At 42.5% G+C, this 22,411-nt stretch overlaps 1 protein-coding gene across 6 annotated transcripts in view; it reads left to right on the top strand.

The window, feature by feature from the left end:
• The window catches only part of LRGUK (leucine rich repeats and guanylate kinase domain containing), a 59,534-nt gene extending 37,292 nt beyond the window's left edge, over nucleotides 1–22,242 (top strand). For 2 of the 6 annotated variants that reach the window (XR_012043010.1, XR_012042982.1), the window contains 5 exons: nucleotides 2,355–2,443; nucleotides 8,756–8,890; nucleotides 14,217–14,386; nucleotides 14,793–15,044; nucleotides 15,640–15,749. Coding sequence is in view for 3 of the 6 variants with exons in the window: in XM_072864427.1 (XP_072720528.1) it covers nucleotides 2,355–2,443; nucleotides 8,756–8,890; nucleotides 14,217–14,386; nucleotides 14,793–14,944 (546 nt within the window). In the remaining 3 variants the exon portion in view is untranslated. Of the gene's footprint in view, nucleotides 1–2,354; nucleotides 2,444–7,025; nucleotides 7,057–8,755; nucleotides 8,891–14,216; nucleotides 14,387–14,792; nucleotides 15,588–15,639; nucleotides 15,913–21,480 lie in introns of those variants that run through there. The other 4 variants (XR_012042999.1, XM_072864554.1, XM_072864427.1 and 1 more) reach the window with 4 other exon arrangements.
• Nucleotides 22,243–22,411: the final 169 nt, after the last annotated feature.

The raw sequence follows: 22,411 nt of genomic DNA, 5'->3' as shown, positions 1-22,411 counted from the left end.
GCCGAGCCTTTCAGAGTGTATGCTAGGGATAACTGCCAGAGATCAAATTTAAGCACATTTTTCACCTGCTTTTACTTTTTCAATCAACAGATGCAACAATGTGCTTGGATTTCAAATAACCTTTTGCAACTTCAGCTTCATCTCTCTTTCTTTTTTTACTTCTCCTTAATAGTGCTTTCCCTAAAGGCATTCATTCTCCTTGCAGGCAGTGGAGGAACTGGGGCTATGAAGCAGATGTGTCTAATGCTCTTTTTATACAACAATGACAGGAGAAAGAGAAAAAGAAAAATGAAAGCTTTAAACTTTGTTCCATTCCAGGGTGATGATGTCATTATGATGAATGATGGCTTGGCAGGCATGACTTGCTGTACAATTTTGCCACTGTCTCTGTATTTATAACTACCTCTGATGTTTAGAATTAGTGCTGTAGATGGAACAAAGTAACAGATCCCCCTGCCCCCGTTTCCCAGGCTTTGAAAAAGGCTCTCTTAGGTGTGGAGAAAGGTACGACTGTCAAATGGCTGACATAAATAGGGAACCTCCCATCTTTCAGTCTTCTGACATTAAATACCTCTTTTCAAGCCCTGCAGAATTAAAAAAAATGTCACAAGTCTTGTTTATTTTCATGTTGCTTTCATCCAAAGGTTTGTTAGTTTAATGGGAGAAAAAAGCCAGAATATTTCTTACCTTGGTGGCACTCTGCCATCACTCCTACCCCAGCAACTTATTTTTCTCACTTTTTATTTCATCTTTTTTATTTTTATTTTGAAAGTTTACATTTTGTCAAGTCAGGGAGAAGTGGTTTATGATGAAGGAGGTTGTCATTTACCTTGGGTTTAACTTAGTGGCTGCAAGGCTCTTTTTCTTATTAGTCTCCTTGTTCAGTGCTGGTAACACCTTTTCTTTATTTACTACACTAAGTTTCCAATATATTTTTGCATGCAGAGGAAGCTTTACAGCATCAGCTGAAGTGTCAACATAGTAAAACGTTCAAGGTGAAACACAGGTGTCTCTTAGACCATATTTAATGAGAAGAATATAAATATGTCTGTGGCCTTAAAGTAAAATTTTGTCTAAACTGTTACATTTGGGACTGCAAATGTTTTTTATGCTTTTGGCACCCAAATAATGTGCTGTCACTGCAGTAACCACATTCATGTAGAACTGGAAAATAAAAAAGATGAAGAAATTAATGTGAATTATCCACAAGCAAAATAAGAAGCAGGATCTGCTACTCAGGGAAAGACAGTAGATCTGATTCCTTGCAGCCTTATCCCTTGTGAGCGTGCCAACCCTGCACTAATTTTGTATGGCTGTAATTAACTACACAAGGTATAACAGAAAGGTATCTATACCTGTAATCCACACAGAAAAAAGGGTCAGAATTATATCTTTACCAAAAGAAAGCAAAATAAAACGCAGGCTCAGTGAGCATCTAAGCAGAGCTTTACTTAGCATAAATAGTGAAGGAAAGTGAAGGAATTCACAATAGTCATAATGTGAGCATTCAGCAGATAAACTGTATTCTCTTTCATTGCTCATACCATGACAAAACACCTCCATTACAGACATGTGATTTAGCTATTAAATTGATAATTATCAATGGCTATCAGTTGATAACAAAGCAGGATTTAATAACTTTGCTCTGTGATTTACATTTTATTTTTTTAAGCACACTGTCGTGCTGCATTTGTCTGACCTGAGAAATTACATTGTCCTACAGCACATGTTAATTAACATGCCCTTAAAACTCTGGACCACATTTTCCAGTCTGCTGAGATCATAATGTGTTCATTGTACAAAGTCATTTTAACTAACTGAAATTTGCAAAAGGTAATTCCTACCCTGAGGGGGGAATATTGGTTGATACAGAGTTAGTAAGGCCGGTTTTCTGCATTGCTGGAGCAAGGAGACAGTGTATTTAAGATGTAGCAGAGGCAAATTCTTCTGTATTCAGCCCCTTGCTGGTGAAAAGAAACTTAAGACAACAGCATAGCTAGAATTATCCCTGCTCTAACATATTGGGAGGTTGGGATGCATCAAAAGCGGTTCTGCAGATAGTCCTTCCTGCTACATCCTGGCACGTTTTGGCTACTGTGAAGAAACGGAGCTTCGCTGGAGATGAAGATCTTCATTTTTCAAAGCCAGCAAGATTTCAGACCAAAATTTGGTTTGTGTAGACTGGTGAATCATATTTAGCGCCTTGTTAGTTAGAATATAGCTCTGCTATTTTCCCAGAATATATAAACACATACACTCTAGAGTCTTAGCAAAAGAGAGGAATATCACAGCCAGTTAAGTTATCATATATACTTTTAAGTTGCTGTATAAAGTTGGTCCTATTTCTTTATCAGGAAGAAGCTTCTCTCCAAAGGCGGCGTTCTGCAGCACGTCAGGCTCTGTCAGGGAAGGCACCTAGTGCGTATGTCCAGCTGTTTCAAAGGTAACATAGAGTGGTTTCAGCCAAGTCCTTTGCAATAAAGTGAAAAATGCCTGTTTAAGATTTCTTCTCCACTGCTTTTAAGGATGAATGATTAGAAGCTGTCAGGGATTGCAAATCTCACAAACAACTCTCCTTTCTATCACTTTTTAAATCTAGGCCTACAAATATATCACATACCGCCTGCCTTTTGACTTGGGAGTGCAGCAGTCCCAAAATGTATACTGAAAATGTATGAGGCAGAACCATCCACAAGTAACTTGTCTAAAACTATGAAATTATTATATACTTCTTCTCTGAGAGAGCAGAAAAGGATTATTTTTCTGTCAGCTCACAGTGTCCGGCATGTTTTTTAGCACTACTAGTAATTAGTGTTGGAAAGTCACAGCCGTGCTCAGCGTGAGGTTGTTTGCTGCAGTACATCTTCTGTGGGTCTTACTGTTTAAAGCAGAATTTCTGAAAGCTGACTCCGCTTCCTAATTTTATTTTTTATTTTATTTTATTTTTTTTTTTTTTAGAAAATGGATTCTGTCTTGACTGTCTCTCCTCCTTTTTCCTCAGAGTCACAGCCCTGCAAAAATGGTATTAGAAGTCTATAAATCTCAATGTACCTTCTTTGATTGATCTTTTGTGGCACTCCTGCCTTCCCCTGGTGTAAATCTTCCTAATCTGAATCCTTCTTTGCTTGCTTTTCCTACCTGCCATGAAAAAGCTCACAGTGTTGACATTTAAAGTATCACATAGGCCTCTAAATCAGCAATCATCAGAACGAATAGAAAAGTTCACACCTTTCAGCTCATTTCGGGCCTGTACAAATGCAGTCACCAATTGTACATACCAAATGTGTTGATGAAAATCATTCCAATGACTAAGTCTGGAGATTGACTGTTTTTAAAAAAAAAAAAAGAAAGAAGGAAAAAAAAACCCTACTGAATTAAACTGTCTCTAGAAAACCAATGGCAGAAGCTTACAGGCAGAGATGCATCATTATGATGCATTTTCCAAATCTTTACTTAGAGAAAAGGTTTTTTTAAGTAGCTGATTCATTCATTTTAAATTATGTTGAAATGAGAAGAAAAATGGAAATCAGTGTTTTCTTTTGCTAGATGTTTTGGGTTTGATTTAGTGTTGCGGTGTGAACTGTTCATCCACCTTAGTTTGTTGCGCTTTGCTCCCTTTATTCCACAATACTCATTTGCTGGAAGCTGATTTTGGAGTTAAGTATCAGACTGCTTTGGCAGAGCTGTCAGGCAGGTGAGAGAAAATCCTGTCACCCCCAATCAGCATTTGCAATTACCAGGCCTCAAGGGATAGATGCGCTCAGCAGAATTGGAGGCAAGAGTAGAAAACACCCCATTCCATGGAAGAGGTTAAGTCAAGAGGTGCCATAAATATGAATGCTATAAAATGGTTGAAATTCTGAGAGAGAATCTGAATCCTGGAATGTAGCAATTAGATAGCAGAGAACCCGGTAGGTCATGCAGTCCAGTCCAGCAGCAAGTGTATGGTTGTTCTATGGAGCAGGGTTGTCTATACAGAATTGAATCAAGTTTTAAATACGCATAAGAGAGGGGCTTTCACCTTGGAAGAGCTCACCTAGGGTTTGATGGATCTTTCTTTCAATATATAACTACGGACCTGGGTCATGAGTAGCTTAAAAGGTTATTGCATGTCATCTTAGCTGCGGTAACCGTCTTTGTGCACACTCTTAGCCTATAAGAAATGTGAGGTGATGTGGCTTTCTTTAGCTTTTATCAAGGGCTAAGTAAGGAATTTATACGTAGATTGTGCGACTGAGATGACGCAAGGTAATTCACTATGTCATTATTCGTAGTAATATTAGCAGCAGCAGCCAAATAATTTTGGCGTAGTTAGACTGTTATCTTCTTTTATACCTCTCCATGGTTCTTACTTAAACTATATATATTGTAATGTCTTTTCATCTTTCTCTGTAAGTCTATGCTTAGTAAATTCAGTAGGGTTACTATAAAGCCTCTCTAATTTGTTCCTTAACTCTCAAAATTGATCAGTCCAGAGTATTTCAAGTGTCCTTACAACAAGTGCTGGCAAAGGAGACACTATAGCCTGCATCTGAGGCACCATACTTCATCGTCTCTGCATATGTTGCTCAAAAATTACACTGATCTTTTTGTGCAGCCATTATTGCATTAGATACCCAGGTTCGACATCTCATCTCATTGTTATGTCTAGATCCGTCTTGGCTTTAGTGCTTCCCAGAGTTCTCTTTCCTATGGAATATCCATGTTCTAAGTGATTTCCTTTCAAGCTGTATTTTATTTGGAGGTTTTTATTTCTCTCTTTACTTGGCTACATAAATAGGATAGGTCACGCCTGTTTAAAATCCAGTTTTAAAAAACTCTTGCTGTCTGTTCTTGCTTTAATCTTATCAGCTTTGTCCTGATGAATTTTTATTTAGAACATGATACACCTTTTCTTTATTTTCGTTGTCAGCAGCAGTGCATAAATGTACTTTGTCCACTTAATCAGTCTGCTGTTTATGTAAAAATAAGATTTCTTTCACTGGTAATGCATCCGGCCTTATAGAGGGTTTCAGCTGATGAATCTTGATGTAGTAAGCTTGCTGCCATAGCACTCCTCGCTGGTGAATACTGCTTCTCTAGAGGAGCAAAGAGAAAAGAATATGCACCCCTGCTTCAGTTACTCCAATGTAAAGCTTCATTTTTACCCTGACCTTCCAGTGGAGTTTGAATTGACTGAAGGTATGGGCTTGTGACTGGGAGAAGCAAGCATGTATTTTGTTCTGTCTGTTCTACCCCTGGGGACATGACATCTTGGAGCAAAGTGGGGCAGATGGAGAGAAGGAAGTTCATTGAAGCGGATTAATTCCAAATTGTATTGGGAAATACAAGAGGAAGGTCCATGCTTGCCATGCTGGATGGAGTTGGTATAGAATGAAACTTCGTTCTGAGGGCATTGCAGGTAACCTGAAGCAAAATAAGACAAGTACTTTAAAAAGAAGGTGATTAAAATTTAAAAAGAACAAATTTGTAAAATATGCAGGTAATTGATTATGTATATTTTTAGAACACAGAAATACCAATATGATTAGATAGAAGTTTCTACAATGTCTTGCTTGAACTGAAGATTTTTTTTTTAGCTGTTGGACTAGATTTTAAGTGTATAAACTATATGAGTAGCTCCATTAAAGCAGTGTTTTATTTCAGGATTTGTATCCTGATTTCTGTGGTTGAAAAGGGCTATCGGTACAAAGTAGACTTTTTTGTGTCCGCACATTTTTTGTCACACAATGAGGAAGAATTCAGTAACTTTAGTATTTCTTCAGCGGCAGTGCTGGCTCATACACACCTGCCCCTTCCTTTTCTTCCACTGCCCACTCTGTGCTGCCACTGGCTCCCATACAGCTTAGTGATGAATTGGATAAAAGTAAAGATCAGGTTTTGCCAAACAAAAAGGTTGTTTTTTTCATCCAGATCAATTTCCCTCACTCTCTGAAGAACCACTTGTGCTGGCATCGTGCTGAGAAAGGACTGGGAGTGTAAATAGGTGGCTGTGGACCAGAAATGGTAGAGGGCAGAGGCAGCTCAGGTTGCTTTTGAGCAGCGCTGCTGCAGAGAATGAGAACCCTACTTCAGTTAGGAGTGAATCTAAATTCTATGAAATATATGAAACTGATGCCAAAAATGATATATGCAAAAAAAGTTCCTAAGGTACTAGATGTTTTGCATTTCTTGTGTATCTGTAACTATTAAAAGATTCTTTAATGCTTAATCTCATCGTTACACATTTTAATCCAAACTGAAATATATTGCTCAATTTTCCTGAGTAGGTGTTAGAAAATTTTAAAAGTGGTGTCACACAAGAATCTAACCTATTTTATTTATTGCAACACCGCAGGGTTATCTACATAAATTTAGATTCTTAAATCCAAATTACTGAAAACCTGGCCTCTTTATTTTTTGCCTGTGGCTATGTGCAGGTGTAATTAAAGTCATTTTGATGTCTCATTGCCTAATATAATGTACGGGCAACGTTCAGTGCTTTGCTCTGAATAATTTCACTAGTTCTCTGTGTGTTTGAGGGTAATAAATAAGGGGTTGGGTTGAAGTCTCATTCAGATCAGGCCTTTAGCTAATGATTAACTTCTTGATTTCATCTAAATGTTGCTGAAAGAACTGGAATAAGCAAGAGCAGGCATCACCAAGAGAATTTATAACATGCAATCTTGCTCTTCTGAATTGGAAGAAATTCGTACACTTTACAGTTTCACTGGAGCTCCTTGCCAGAACTGGGAAGAGAGAAGGTCCGTGGTCTACCTGTGGTTGAGATACTCTCTTCAGGTTGGATTTTCTTGCTGTGAACATAAGATTTGCATGCATGTGGTTGCACACATTTCTTGCAGACCCTCTTGTCTAGTCAACCTCTGACTTCAATGTAATTTTGCTTTTCAGTTTTATTTCTATGCCCCTCTTAATGACAAAACTAGGACATTGTTCTGAACTACATGGATATGCCTTTTCACAGGGTGCTATTTAACTTCTCCAGCCTGTTTGTGGTGGTGGTTTGTTTTTTTTTTTTTTTCCAGATGAGGCATACTGGTGCAATTTGAATTACACTCTGAGCCTAAACACCTATAATGACATTACAAAACTTGAGAGGCAATGTAAAGAAGACATTTAATGCAGAGACAGAAGGTGAAAAACATCCCTATAACACCTTTAAATATGCATATTTTTCTTAGCTCTCGGGCGTGTTGTTTTAAGTTTATTTATCAACTGAGATGTAGCTTCTGAGAGTGTGTCACGAGCTCTGAATCCAAATCTTTGCTCCAGGAAGTAGAGTTCATTTTCCTGTTGTGACCCAGTCCATAGAGGGGTGGCCTTCAATCCTGTCTTCTGATTTCTGCTTTGACTCTTATAACCTCCATTGTCAGGCTGTGTATTTCTGTGCTATATATTGAACAGAGTTCTTTGCTGCGAGATTTTCTTTTCTTCTTTTTTTTTTTTTCCTTTCCATGATATGGATTTACAAGAAATTATTTCTGAGAGCACTCAGCTCTGGGGGCCATTAATGGAATCAGGCCCTTTCTCCTATGTAATTGGTTCAGGTTTTGATCTGAGCCGATAACAAATAAACACCATTACCAGCCGGCAGTTGCTTGGCAGTGAAACAATAACAGCTTGAGGCCTTACACTAGGGAAGCTTTACTTATAGGTATTAATAATAAGAAGAAACTAATGAAAGGGAAATTTAAAGATGAAGAGTAGAAAAACCCTGCTTGCAATGCAGAGTGTATTGGGCTAGGGACTGATTTCTGAGGAGGAGTGGGGAAAGCCTCATCACTGAAGCACCAGAAGACCCACAGCGGGGAACAGTCCTGCTTTGGCAAGATGAGGAGGCATGAAAAGACAGTTTGAGATTCCAGCCTCTGTTTCCTGTGGGAAAGTGGCAGTAGTATACTTGTTGCCTTAATGGCTTCTGGACGTGATTGAGGGCTTGATGAAGAACTTAATAGTTTGGGTTTTTTTCCCAAACTGTAGCAATGAATCTTCAGAAAAGATATTAACCCTCCTTAAAAACCTAGCTTCTCCCATGGAGCAAGCATTCAGAAGCCGCTACTGCAGTTGAAAATGTCCTTGACAAGCTTCCCAGGGAAACTAGAAAATGGTGCACGCAAAAGTTACATAGGCTCATTGCCCTTAAAAATAAAAATATTCCTTCAGAGTTCAGTTGAGGTGTGTTGGTGGGATGGCTCTGGTACAGGGGGTAGATGTATGGAATCTTCCAAGTGTTATAATTTTAAGTTCAGCATTTCATTAAGGACCTCTCCTCTTTGGCAGTCTTCAGTGCTGCATCTCTTTGATGTTAGCTCTGTGGTTCGAGTCTGCAATTACCAGGAATGCTTTTTTTTAGGTGTTATGCATGGCAGTGAAGATGAAACTTCTGACCTTGTGGGTTAGTCACAAGGGGTGGGATTAATTTCACCCCATTTTGGGTGTCTTTTATAAAAATGTCTCTGTCTGAACAAGTTGCTCTACATTGCTCTGTCTCAGTGGAGAGTGATTCATCCAACCTGCTCTAGCTATCTACTTAAGCTTGAGTTTATTCATACTGTAGCTGTGACTGTTCCTCTCTATTGGCTATAAACTGAGCCTGGATTACTACCCCCAACTGCTTATTGCTGCTTCTCTCTCACTGGAGATAGCGCTCCTCTCCTTCTGAACAGGTCTTGTGAACTCACGGAGCACTAATTATGCTATCACAGTATATAAATGCATGTAACAAGCACTTTATTTTCTTTTTGTTTCATTTTAGGGACACGGCAGTCACTCCTGCACTGAGTAGCTCTCGTCAACAGTTGCTGGAACCAACAATACATGCTTCTCAGCTCTCAGATGGAAGGAATGTCACCCAAGACCAGAGCTTCCCCCTGACTAACCCAGAGAGCCGGTGAGTTCAGTTTCTGAGACAGCAGATCATCGCTGGGTGGAATGAAGGTTAATGCTGCAATGTGCAAGATCTAAAACCATTTCCCAAGCTAATGCAGTTGTCTCATCTGTTACATCAACAGCCTTATTAAACATGTGTCGCTGCAGCATAAAACAAAGTCTTGTCATTCATGGGAATGGTTTCATTTAGACACCATAATTCACATACGCAGAAAGGGAATTTAAAGAGCTTTCTATCAAGAGGATGTTTGAAGGGAAAAAGATGCTGAAAGAAACTTGGTCCAGGTATAGAAAAACAGAACTTGAGTGATAAATATGATTTTTAAACAAATTTACCAGATATTGCTATCAGGATTATTACTCATTCTCTCTTTAGAGGATTCCATAGTTACTGTTGAATACCATTTGGGAGGCTCTGGGTGATACCGTGATCTTCAAATTCAGATCTCATCCCTGATAACAGCACACCCCATCAGGATACTGAGCTCTGTAGTACCTTTACCTTCTCTCACTATCTCAGCCATTGCTTCTATGCTTCATATCTTGTCCAGCATCTCTGCTCATGAGTGATGAACATCCTAATTTATTTGTACCACAGCTGAACAGGCTCTGAGGTGTGGGAGGGAGACAACTTCTATCTCATTTAAAGCTTGTAGACAGGTGAGGATAGAAGAAGATTTGAAGAGGCTACATCTTCAGTGTCTTTTAGGCCTTCAGCTACGAAGCAGGCTATATTTTCCTGACTTACTCTTGCGGGTCCACGTTGCCTCTTACAAGATGGCTGTGACTTACTCTAATGATCCTGTTTCATAAGTACATCTGAGCTCTGGCTGCCAACAAGCTGTTGTGGCAAGTGACACTGCGGCCTTTCTATGCAGCATCCTGGATAAGCTTTTTTTTTTTCCCCTCTTCTGGCCATCTGTTGTAATCTCATGCCCAGATGGGATACACAGAAGCAGCCGGATGCCACACAGCATGACCTAGTGAAGCATAACGTGCCAGATCCCCCATCCACACTAGGAAATAGGTGTGTGCTTGTAGCCATGCTCTGCTCACTCTTCGGAACCTACCCCAAAGCTCATCTGAAAGCTGCAACTTAGAGTGAGCTGATGTCTATGCCATATGGCTGTTGGTAAACTTGAATTTAATCGTGGGTTCGATCCCATGTCTGATATCTTGTTCTCATTCCGTACAAACCAAGGTACCTTTCCTGCTATATTTAAACATACCATACTATGTATTTTTCACCTGTTTTCACATCTTTTAAAAATCCCTGTTAAATAACCTCCTAAACACACATTAGGCAGCTTTTCACATTAAGTCAGACCGATGAGAAATGCTGAGCATCTTTATAAGATTTCAACCCGTTCACTTTATTCTTCATCTGTTAAGCAGAATTCTTAGCTAAACTTGCTGTTGAAAAAAATCTCAGTGTTCCTTTTATATCCTAGAGAGACTGCCAGTTCCCTCTATGTGATGTACTACCTGCCACTGTAATTACAAGTAGTTAATTAGCATGCTGTAAAAAGGTTGAAACCCTAGGCCTCTGCAGATTCATTTGTCCTGAGTATTTGTGCCACAGTGGAGTGTGCTGAAGGGGAACAGAGTGAGCATATGAGAGAAACTGAGTGCGTAATAGGTTGCAGAGGGATTATGCATCATCTGTCCTTACCAGTAAGAGGCAAGACCTATAACTCAAACGAGTGTGAAGCTATGATGAGTTGTAAAGGTCTTACCCTTCACATATGGGAATAAATATGTCTTTCCACTGAACCACATTTTGGTGTTTTGACTTTAGCAGTGTTTTCATTTAGCACTGTTAATAACACAGTGGAAAAACAACTGTGAGGAGAGAAAAAGCAAACTGCTAATCTGATTCATTTTCTGTGCATGCATCATGGCCTACAGCAAAATTGTATAGAGTCATGTTGTCAAATCCTTTTGCAAGGAAAATATGGAAAGTTTGGAAGAAATTTGCTTATTGGCCTGATTGATGGAAATGCTGTTGTAGATGTATTTGAAATATTAGTGAGAGAAATCCCACATTTCTGAAGTATTGTAGTAAAGCCTGTAGTGATTTTGTTTGAATATTGAGGTGGTTTAATATTTTCTTCTTCTTTCTCTTCAATTTTATGCTTTCAACGTTTGGAATGGAAGAAAGAGTAAACTAAAAAAAGCCATCAAGGGGTAAGAGCACAATGTGTTGACCTCCAGGCACAGCCAATGAAGGAAATATTGTTTTCCAAGATCAGGGACTACAGATTAGTCTGGTATCTCACTGGGCAACACTGTGCCCAGGTCCCAGGTTTTTTGCATTATTTCTCAAATCTGGCAGTTTTTATTTAAGCTTGAGCTGTGGTGGAAACAGCATCATTATTCTTCAGGTCACTAACACTTGTTGGATTCAAGTCCTGCAGTTGTTCTGTTACTTCGTGTCTACACGTAAAATAGATGATCCTGAAGGCATTTACTCAAGAGCGAAAATTAAAGGTTTTGTTTGGATATCTGCCCACTGACCTGCAGTTTTCAGCAGGACAGTTTCTAATTACACCCATGGTTTTTTTTCATTGCTAAGATCATAGCTATGGTCTTCTCCTTGGAAGTAAACTATGATGACCTAGTCTTTCCTGATTTCACAAAAGAAAACACCGTGCCAGTTTCCAGGGATTTTTTTAAGTCCTCTGCTGGAGGCTGAACTCTCCCACACATGAAAGTGTGGATTTTTTTTTTTGCCTGAGGTTCCATTTGTTCTCACTCATGGGCTTAAACAATTTATCATGGCCTTTGGTGAGTAGCAGTCCTTCAGGGCAATATATCTTACAACTGTACTTTAAAGGACTGCTACTCACCACTGACAATGATAAATTCTTTAGGTCCCTGTCTGCTGTATTTCATTATTCGCTTTTACCAGTAGAGGTGTTTGTAAGGATATTGAAACGATCTGGTTACAGCGTAACAAGGAGAGGAGAAGAGAGGAGGGGCAAAATATAGTGAGTTGGAGAGTAGAAATTTAATTTCTTTATCTGTTACCATACCCTCGTTATTTGCAAGATTGAGGGTGGAGTCAGAACCTCACCTACCATCGACCAGTGCATTTAACAAGGAACTGTCTCAAATATTTAATTGCACGTCCCCATTCCTGCCAAACACAATCAAATGAAAAATATCCATCAATTGAAATATTATGACATCATGTGCAATGATACATGTTAGGGTTTGGCAGTCCAGTGCAACCATAATCTAAATAGAATCTCTAGCAGTCCAGTGCTTTACTCCTCAACTCATTACTAACATATTTTGTATTTAGTGCACACAGAATCCATTTATCTCATTACTCCATGGGGTAATACTGGGGTTTTTTAACCTTCCTATTTTAAATTTCTTTTCCATTTAGCTGACTGGGAAATTTTACTAGAGGGAACACATGTCTGCTTCACCTATAATAGTTGTCTCGTCTGTGCTGAGGCTGTCAGGGAAGGACTAAAGATAGGTTATCCAAACTCGTTTACAGGTCACCTGGCAAAAGCACAAAGGAGAGGTAGGTTCTCAGCTTCTCTGCCCCACCCCTCCCAAATACTTTGGACATCTCGATGGCAGAGACCTTATAAGCTCTAGTTTTCCCCCTTATTTTTGATGTTATTCTCACTGAGTAGCTTTACAAGAAACCTTAATTAAATTAAATGTTTCCTATGACACTTGTACTAGAAAAGCCTGGGTACCTGCCTTCCCTTTACACCCTGCCAAGCGGTAGGTAAATTGTTTCCCACAGTTTACCTTGTCTTCTGCCCTTTAAGAAAGGGACAGCTGGGGAGAAAGCCAATGAAGATTTTTTTGTTGAACACCTTAGGATGCTGGATTTTAACATAGTGCATTCATGCAGTTGCGGCTAGAGATCCACAGGGGGTTAATTCTAACTATATGATATCTATTTTTAGCCTTTATTTGTAGGCGAATGTGTGACTATGTTCTCTGAAGCAAAAGCAGAAGTAGTCAGCCTTTTAGAAATTGGAATAGATGTTGTTGAAGAGTCCAAGCTGCTGTTTATACTGAGCCTGGATTTACTACTCCTAGTAATTTCTTATCCCTACCACGGTTATGTCTGATGCGTATTACAGGCAGCTAAAATGAGATTACAACTAGGGTTAAGCACTTGGCTAGAGCATTCAGTGTTTGATGAGCATCCTTCGATGCAGTGGACCTCAGAGGAAGACGCAAGCACTCAGTACATTACAGGATATAATATTCCTTTACCTTGAAGGCAATGGCAAAATTCTCATAGACTTCCACAGTACATCTAGTGAGAAGATAATTACCTGTTTCTTATGGGAGTACCACACTGTTTTATCTCATTATTCATGATCCCTTCTTCTTATTGTATGGATTTATTAAAATACCACTGAAATACTTTCTTTCTATTCCCCAGAACACTGTAATCACAGTATTCTCACAAGCTAAAATGCTCCTTGCAAGAATTACAGGATGAAATTCTTTTGGCCTGCACCATGGATAAGGTCAGGGTGGATAATCTTTGTCCTCCCAGATTCATAAATCTATGAATGTATTTCTCTCACCTAGACCAGAACAATCCTTTCTGTATGTGGTGAACAATCCTTTTCCGAAATGTCTTAAGCATTGCTCCAGATACATATATTACAGTTTTGCATTAAATAGGCAGTTATTGATCTCTCCATATCAGTCAAGGTCTTTTCTGTACTTTTCTTGAAGTAAATTGATAGTATATAGATGGAAATGGAAAGCCTTTATCAGAACAACCTACAACATGGTGGTTATTGTCAGGGTCTCAGACCACCCAGGCTTTGGCTTTGACTAGATTTTTCTGCAAGAGACATAAGAGGTCAGAGGTGCCTTGGGTACTACTCACTGGTAAATGGCTACTCATGGTCCGTGTCGTCACTGGGATGCTACAGAAACACTTCTTTTCAAGGCAATTCCTATTTTCTTTTACTCACCAAGAGAGAGCGTCATCTGCAGTGCTGAACCACAGATTTGGAAACAAGGAGCTCTGAGTTCTGATCCCAGATCTCAAGCTGGTTCACTGTGTGGCATGAACCTCTTTATTGTACCTGTCTGTGCAATGAATTAAACCAATAAATGAAAATCGAGAGAGGTAGTAGTTGTGTTTGCTAGCAATAGAAATTTTGGGAGCATTGTAATGTGTGAAAAAGCTTTGTGTAACTGATAAGTACTGGGATTTACTTCTGACTTTTGATTGAGTTGTGTGACTGCAACACCAGTAATACTGTCAGACCTGGTGCATATGCTTTTTTTACTGCTATTTTAAAGCATGAATCATTTCTCCCTCTCAGCTGCAGAGAATCTGGTCCTGCTCGTGAACTATTTCTAATCTCAGCTGGTGCACCTGCTGCTGAAGGTCTGTCGGTTCGAACCCCTGTTCCCCATGCTTGTCTCACCGAAGAAGCCAAAGCTGAGCATCAAGATCCAAGAGGAGCTAAAAATGGAGTGGACAGATTGAAAGGTTTGAACTGTATTCCAAAGTAACAGTTTTAGTCAGGCTGTGTATCTTACCATAATGACAGTAGCTTTATTTGGGTGACAAGGCAGCTTCTTCACGGTAATGACACTCTTATAAGCAGCAGTGTTACGACGTGGCAGAATCGTCACGGTGTGAATGCAACGTACTCAATACGGCAGCTTTCGTGCAATGAACTGTTGGAGAAATTAAAAACAGTGACTGCTTATGCATAAAGTTACTCCCATAGGTATGAGGTAGAGCAGTCACTAGACTACCTGAAGATATTACTCTTCCCCCACCCCCCAAAACACTGGCGTTTCAGCTGGAGGTATGCTTTGTGGTAAATTTTGACTTTTCATTGAAATAAATACCCTCTTAGTGCTTCTTTACTTATTTATAATTTCTGCAGAGACTGAACTCCCTAGTGACAATCTTCAGAGAAAATACAGCAAGTCCAAGACTGGTTCTTCTCATGTGCCTCAGCTCATCATCTGGCCAGGCTCCCACTCCAAACCTGTCCTACCTCCAATCCCGTCTGGGCGGAAGAGGACCAACCCTTGATAGCCACTACTAGCCAAGTCTTTGCCTTGAATCTTGATTCTACACCGAATCTTTCTAACAGGAACACTGATTTTGATATATTTCTCTTCAACAAAGCAAAGTCTATCAAATATTATTTCTAAATCCATTTCTGATTAACTCTCCCAAAAAAATTTATTCATTTATAACTTTATTAAAAAGTAATTTCTGTGTTTCCCAAAGCTAGAAATTATTTCCCCAGGCACTCTCAGCTGGGAAATGGCGTAGTTTTTTTTTCCTAACAGCCACATGACCATATCTTCCATTATTTCTGTCTTTCCTCCCCCTCCTATATTATAGACTTAATTGAGGTGTGGAAGCATCAGGGCCTCTGATAATATTGTCTATATTGTAGTACTAGTGAATTATTTTGAAGAGGGATTTTGTGAAATGTTCAGAGTTAAGTTGGGAGTCAAAACTAGTTCCAAGTCTTTTTTTAATAAAACGGGGTGGTTTTTGAAGGGATGAGACATAATTCTTTGATTTGCGAGTGTATTTCAACAACCTAGTAAGGCGTCATCAGAAAAAATTATTAGAATTATTGAGAACTAGCTGAAGCTGTAAGTAGTATGTGAGGAATTGTTTTTCTTCTGCATGTGAAGCAGAGCTCTGGCAAGTAAATAAAACTCTTGAGTTAATGTTTGTCCTGATTAATTTTCATTACCATCTACTTGCAGAACTGATAGCGGGGCCCCTTTGCCCCAGCAGCTTCCCCTGAGGAGGGGCGTTTGCTATTCACATTACGGCGTGGGTCCTCGGAGGTCTTTGCGTGCACAGAAGATATCACTCGTTGCCACAGTGTGGGGTCATGTCCGTGAAGGAGCTCTGGTTTACCTCACCGTGCATGTTCACGATGTGGCCGAGGGTTTTTGTTGATTAAATAGGATGAACTGAATGAAGCAACACAGCTCATGGTAAGTAATGGATAGATTCAGATAGCCTGACCTTAAATTCCGGTGAAGCCTATAAAACAACTCAGCTTTTTATTAAGTAGTTTCCTTTCCATAGAGCAGCTGGCTGTATCCTCGAGCTGAAGAACAACAGCTCTTCTGAGGCACCAATTTTTTATCATTGATTTTGGCAGAACAAAAAGCAAGGCTGCTCCGTGGCCTGGGTTCAGAAGGAGTTCAGGCAGCCAAAGCTGCAGCTTCAGCCTTAGTGGGTTTTTTGCCAAAGCAGTTCAGCGAGGTGGGTACCTGACTGCCGCTGAGTAACTACCGAACCTCCCCGGTTTCTTCAGCAAATCCCACGGGGCTCTTCACGGCTGCTTTGCCTCTGTAAATACCTTTGCAGAAGTTGGCCTGGCTGTTACGGCTGCCTGCACGGTTGATGGAGATGGGTGCTGATGAGCGTATCAGATTTTTGCTGTTTTACAGGTGATAGCAGTTTTGCCAGTGTCGTGGTTAATGAATACGTACAAGGTCCCTTGTGGTTCATACACGGCACGGCCAGGGGTGATCACACCTCCTCGCTTAAATTAGGAAGGTCGTACAGTCAGTGCACATAAATTAGTTTTCTCCTGGACGCTCCTGCAGGAACCCATGTACCTGGACTGCTCTGCATTGCAGTCTGGGTACATGCGTATGTCTGGACAATAAGGGCAGCGGGTGTTAGCAGTGTCTCTTTCCTTTTGCTTCCATTCCTGCGCAGTTCTCCAAGCCAAGATCACTTCTGCATTCAGCCCCAGCTCTCCACGCTTCCCTTGGAGCGGTTACTCCCTTCTGTGTAAAACAAACATGACAACTTATCCCTGAATTGTGCTGCATTTCCTCTCCTTGAAGTCGGCAATCCTTGCAAAAGCCTTGTACATCTTCAGCGAGAGAGCACAGCGATTCAAACTACTCATATTTACAGGAACAGTCTTAAATGTTAAGCTCCCCAGTGCAGGAATTGTATCTCTATTTTGATTATATAGAGCTGAGCATACAGGTGGAGTATAAATATGTTACTCTTATTTCCCAGTTGGAAAAAGAAATCATTTGTTCTTCTGTGATCAGGGTATTGGTTAGCTTACTTGCATTTGTATCGCACAATAATGTTTGAAGAGAATCTCCTATTTTGCAATCCATTCTCAGGCCCTGAGCTGTCAAATATGTCCAAATGTGGCACATTCATGGGGTCCAGGGGCTGCGGACCTTTCGTAGAAATAGGACGTGGGATTTTAAAAATACCAGGGAGGAGCTTAGGTTAGAAACGTGCTGAAGTCAATTCAGCAAAATATTCCGTTTCTTCCCTCCCTAAGCTTTTACTGCCACACACTCTCACTTGCTCTCTTCCCACTCCCCAGCAGACCACAGATCGACTTGCTAACCCAATTTACGAGGTTCCCCAAAAAAACCTGCTGACCTGCCCTTTGTCTACTGCACCCTGAAGCGTGGAACATCTGGCCGCGTTTGACGGCAGAAGTGCCGTTGGATTGCCGATATGTAATATTTACATTTCATTTAGCAGATTGTGAAGCTTTGCAGTTTGTCGGTTTTAGTTTAGAGCGTTTATTTTTGGCTGAAAGTACAGAACTTGTAACTTGGTGCCTATATATTTATAGACTGGCAGATAAAAGCGGGGCTGTTTCAGGGAACTCTGTTTTTATTGGCAGGAAGCGTGTTTGGATTACAGCAGAGTAACACCTTAAGTTAGTCATAGTCAAACAAGTCTCTGAGTCTTGAATTTTACAGAGGGGAGTATAACAAGCTGTTTAATTTCCCTTTTTTAAATTAAACATTCAACATTCAATAAAATCAGTAACTGTGGTTGCTGCCTCGTGAATGCAAATGGCTTTACCAGCCGGAGGATGTAGCCACGCGCTTATCACACGTGCTGTGTCGTAGCCCTGTGTTACACATCAGTAAATCAAGGCAGGGAGAAATTCCACTGATTGGTGTTATCTCGTGAGGTTTTTTTTACAGGAATTGCCTCAGAACCCAGGAGTCCTGCGTCTCTGCTCAAATGCCGGGTCTTTGAGGTGAAGCAGAGGAGACCGTGCTTATGCAAAAGTGTTTTGGGACGTCAAGGGTAGCTGTTTTATCCTGATTCCTCCCTCAGGCCAGTAGCAAGGTGGTAGGAGTTACAACACAGATGCTGTAGGACAGGGAGCTGCTGAATTAAGGAATAGCAGGTTTGCTAGACATAAGGGGACAAGTTTTAATACAGACCTGCGTCTGAAGGAGAGGATATGAAGTTTGCTAGCTAAAAGTTTGATGCATAGCTCAGTGAAGACTTCCAGGGGCTGCAGAATAGGTCCGTAACGAGCTGCTCCTGGAAATCTGCTGAGCATATTGAGTGCTGGAGGCCAAGCTGCTCCACGGACAATCACAGAGTGCGGAGGCAGCCAAGGCAACCTGCTGCGGGCTTGGCAGAAGACAAGAGCAGGAGACACGTGGCAGCTCGGATTCTCCAGCACCCGCTCCCCAAATTAGCAGCTGTATTTTAAAAAAATGCATGCAAAATGGTTTGATTTGGTGCTCTGACCTTCATCTCCCTGCATCCCTCCTCCACTAAACCCATTGCTAGGGGCCCTGGAAAGCCTAGAAGCTAGAAACCACCGGAACAGGCTTGACTTGCTGGTGACACCACTGCGAGTCCAGCATCTACACCTTTTTATTTTATTTTTTTAAGCATGTTCTGGAAACAGATGGCGAATAGTTGCCAGTATTGACCAAAGGGCTGTTTATTTCTCTGCAGAGCACACACATACATTTCTAAAAATACCTTCTTGAAGCACCATGTCATGTTCCAGCAGCAGCTGGCTGCCCTCTACCTCTGCCTGCTCCCTCGGGAGCTTGTCTAATTGAATATGCTGCATAATATGCTGCTAATTTGGCAGCTGTCAAAATGAATTATAATTTTTTTTTTTTAACAGTACCGCGGTGGGGGTGAGGAGAGTTACCGCTCGGTGTGATTACACCAACTGCCCGTGTTTCTCTTTGCATCCCCAACTCAAGGGAGAGCCAGTGAAGGGCTTGAAGGAGACCCATCAGGGCTTTCCCCGGTCTCACCCTGCACTTCTATGGTGTTGCTTCAACAGCTCCAGCCCTGCAAACCACTTTGGGTCCCCCGTTCATTTACCAGTTGTTACGTCCAACGCCGGCTGCGTTTGCCAGCCCACCTGGAGTCGCATACTCTCATGGCATCTCCTCATGGTCTCCGGGGTTGGAGCTCAAGCAAGCGCCCCTTGGGACAGTCAGCCCCGCGGCCCTGGCGCTCAGCCCCTGGGGTGCTCAGCACTGCAGACCCTGCGTAAGCTCTGCGTGAAGTCTTGCTTCTTGGACATACCCTTTCAGTAACCTTCACAAAATATTTCAAGCTTCTGAGATTATTTTTTTTTCTGCCTCCTGTAAGGCGGAGGGAGAGGAACCCTTGTAGCTGAGGCTGAATTTCATTTTCCTGCGGGGAGGAGGAGGAGGAGGAGGAGGAGGAGGAGGTGGCTCCTACATTTTTATCATTCGTGCTTTTCCCTGCTCATACCTCAGAGCAAGTAGAAGCATGAAGGTGTAAATCAATGTCCATCACAGAGGCATGAAGGCTCCACAGTGAAAAATCCCCCATGCTGAGCATCCTTCCACCGAAGAGATCTGCTCTTGAGACCCACATCTCCATTCCCCAGTGCTTTCCTGGCTGGTAACAGCACAGAGGCTCACAGAATGTTGCCCCTATCTGGAGCGGAGATGGGATGGCATCATAAATCCTCCAGCAGGAAAAGGATGGTTTCCCATATGTGGGAGACTATGTGGGGTTCAAAAGCAGTCAGGAGTGGTATTCCTTGCACTAATCCCATGCTTTGGAGCTTCCACTAGTCAACTGTGGGGACTATGAAGGACCATGTTCCTCTCCTCCCGTTATCTCACGTGACATTTAGTTGACTCCGAGCGTTGCACTCCACCTTCCTCCGAGGCAGGGCACGATGCAGAACTCCCCACCCCGAGTGCTTGCGTTCTGTGGGATTGCACCCAGCCGATATGACCTCAGGCCGTCTGAAACACGGCTGGTAAGTGGCTGCACACCTTCATGACAGAGCGGGCTCAATGAGCCATGGTGTCTTCCAGGCGCTCAGAATGGAGATCTACCAACAAGCCAGCAGTCTTGGCTGATGGAGGGGGTTGGGGTATTATTTCTTGCTCTTCTCAAGGGTCGAAGCAGCCGCCAGCACAGCAGGAATGATGCTCCAGGGACTGCTTCCTCCCCTCCTGTCGTGATGGAAGACACCTCTGCTTTTTTTTAGGTCCCTTTGCAATGCCCACTTTCTCTGCAGCACTTCAGGCGTCACCGCTGTGTCACGCTTTGGGCAGCATCTGCTTTTTGCCCTCTAAAGAGGGGACCAAACTACCAGCCCAGGGGTTATACCCCCCCATGACAATTTTTACCACCCAGGGTCTTTCTGGTGGCCCAAAGCAGGTTTAGCCCCTTGTCTTGGCATGCGTGACCACAGGCATCTTCCCAACAGAGATGGTGTCACCTGCCTCTTCCCTGGTGTCACCTGCCTCTTCTCTGCCCGGTGCCCAGCACCTCCTCCATGGGAAACGGGGCCATGGTGCTCCTGCTTTGCCTCCTCCCTCTCAAGCTGGAAAGGAGTAAATGAACGGTCCCCTTGCCCTGTGCTGAGGTCCTTTGGTCAAGGCAGGGTTGGTGCATCCATTTTCCAGCTGCTCAGGGGGAGAGGGGGGAGCAAAGGGTGAAAACCAGCTGGTTATAACTGTATGGAAGTGGAAAAATAATAATAAATACTAAAAATTTCCAGCAAATTTTGGAGAGCTTTCGAAGAAGGAAGGGTGCCAGCAGAGATCTGTGAGCCTGGGCTGTGCTGGAGGTAAAAAAAATGGTTCCGTATCCTCTGAGCTCTTCCCCTCCCAAATTCCCCCCGTCAATAAATCTCACCTTCTTGCCCTCTTGGGCTCCAACCGCTGATTTATGATTGCTGTAATGAAAGACGCTGAACAGAAATGAACTGTGTGGCTCCAAGTGATTTACAGAGACATCTTTATCCCCTCGCCTACCCCTCTCGTTTAATTTAGTGGCAGGAGCAAGTTTTTTACACCTTGGAAGTGACAAGAATTTCATCGCGTTTCCCAAAGGAGTTCAAGGCTTTCCCTCTCGCTTTAATAAAAAAATATCCCTTGTTTCTTTCTGACCAACCATGACAAGCCAGGCTGCGACATGCCGAGGAAAGATTGAAAGCATTAATAAACACCAGCCCAGATTTAATGAAAGGCAAAAAATTTTGAACAGAAATCTCTGAGCTGATGAAAGCAGAGCCTGGCCCATGAGGATTTATTAAACGAACGGCTGCCAGGGTCTGGGGAAAGATGATTTGTTAAATTAGAAATATATATACTTGGTAACTGCTGGAGAATTAAGCGTGCCCATTAAAGCTCTGAGATGGGGAAGGTTTACAGGTGTGTTAAACGCGAAGTGATGGGCAGGATTTTAACGTCACGTCGCTGTTTTTGCAGTGACGGAGACGTCACCGGGGTCTGGAAAGACCACAGTAATCACTTCATTTCTTTTTTTTTTTTTTACCCCAGGTCCCATCTGGACCACTCAGCTCCGAGTTCATGGGTAAGCACTGACACCAGGAGGCTTCCTTCCCCGTTTTGACTTCTCCTGGGATAACACCACGGCAAGCGAAGCGGCGCTCTGTGCTGCATGGATGGGATTCCCAGAAACTGGGAGCTTAAAACAACTGTTGAGCCTTGCTTGGGGAACCTCAAATCCTGATGGTTTCCTCAGTACAAACTGCTGCCCTGAGCCAGGTCCCCCAACCCCTGTGGGTGCTGCCGGGCACCTCGGCTGCCCAACTCACCCACCTGGGTGCAGACCGTCGGCAGCAAGTTAATGGATACTGTTTATTATAAGTGCAATTAAAGAGGAGCCCGCCCCAGGCCACCCTTCGCTTCTCTTGCCTTCCTACACCTCCCACATCCCCTCCCGATCTTGGGTCAACACCCCTTTAGGAGGAACCACAGCTGAAAGGGCTGGATGAGGCTGGTGGTCCTGGCTTAGGGCTGCAGAGAAGGAGGGAAACAAACAGCCACCCCAGAGAGTCTGCTGGCAGCGCAGCCCTGCAGCTCATTATCGGTTTAGCTGCATTTGCCGTGTGCGTTCGCCGTCAGCCGCTGTGACCGAGGAGGAGGAGAGGGGCACGTGGGATTTGAGGAAAGCAGCTTCTCACCTCGTGGCAGCAGCTGGAGGAGAACGTTGGGCTGGAGCACAGCAGATGGGCACGTGCTTTCTGGGGAGGAGAGCCCGGCTTTGCTCAGCAGTATCGCCAAGCCCTGGAGGACACATCTGGGGAGCTGTGGCTCCAGCCCTCTGGCTACGCCAGCCACCGTGGTGGGGGAGGACTGCGGGTGCTGCCTTGGGTGCAGGACTCCGCAACGCTGCTCCGTGTTTCAGTGGAGGGAGATGGTTGGGTCTTTCCCTCAAACCCCAGCAAGGGCTGAGTCTTTCCTACCT

This window comes from Ciconia boyciana, chromosome 1 (genome assembly GCF_034638445.1).
Source record: "Ciconia boyciana chromosome 1, ASM3463844v1, whole genome shotgun sequence".
Lineage (NCBI taxonomy): Eukaryota > Metazoa > Chordata > Aves > Ciconiiformes > Ciconiidae > Ciconia > Ciconia boyciana.
This window is presented reverse-complemented; position numbering and strand designations above follow the sequence as displayed.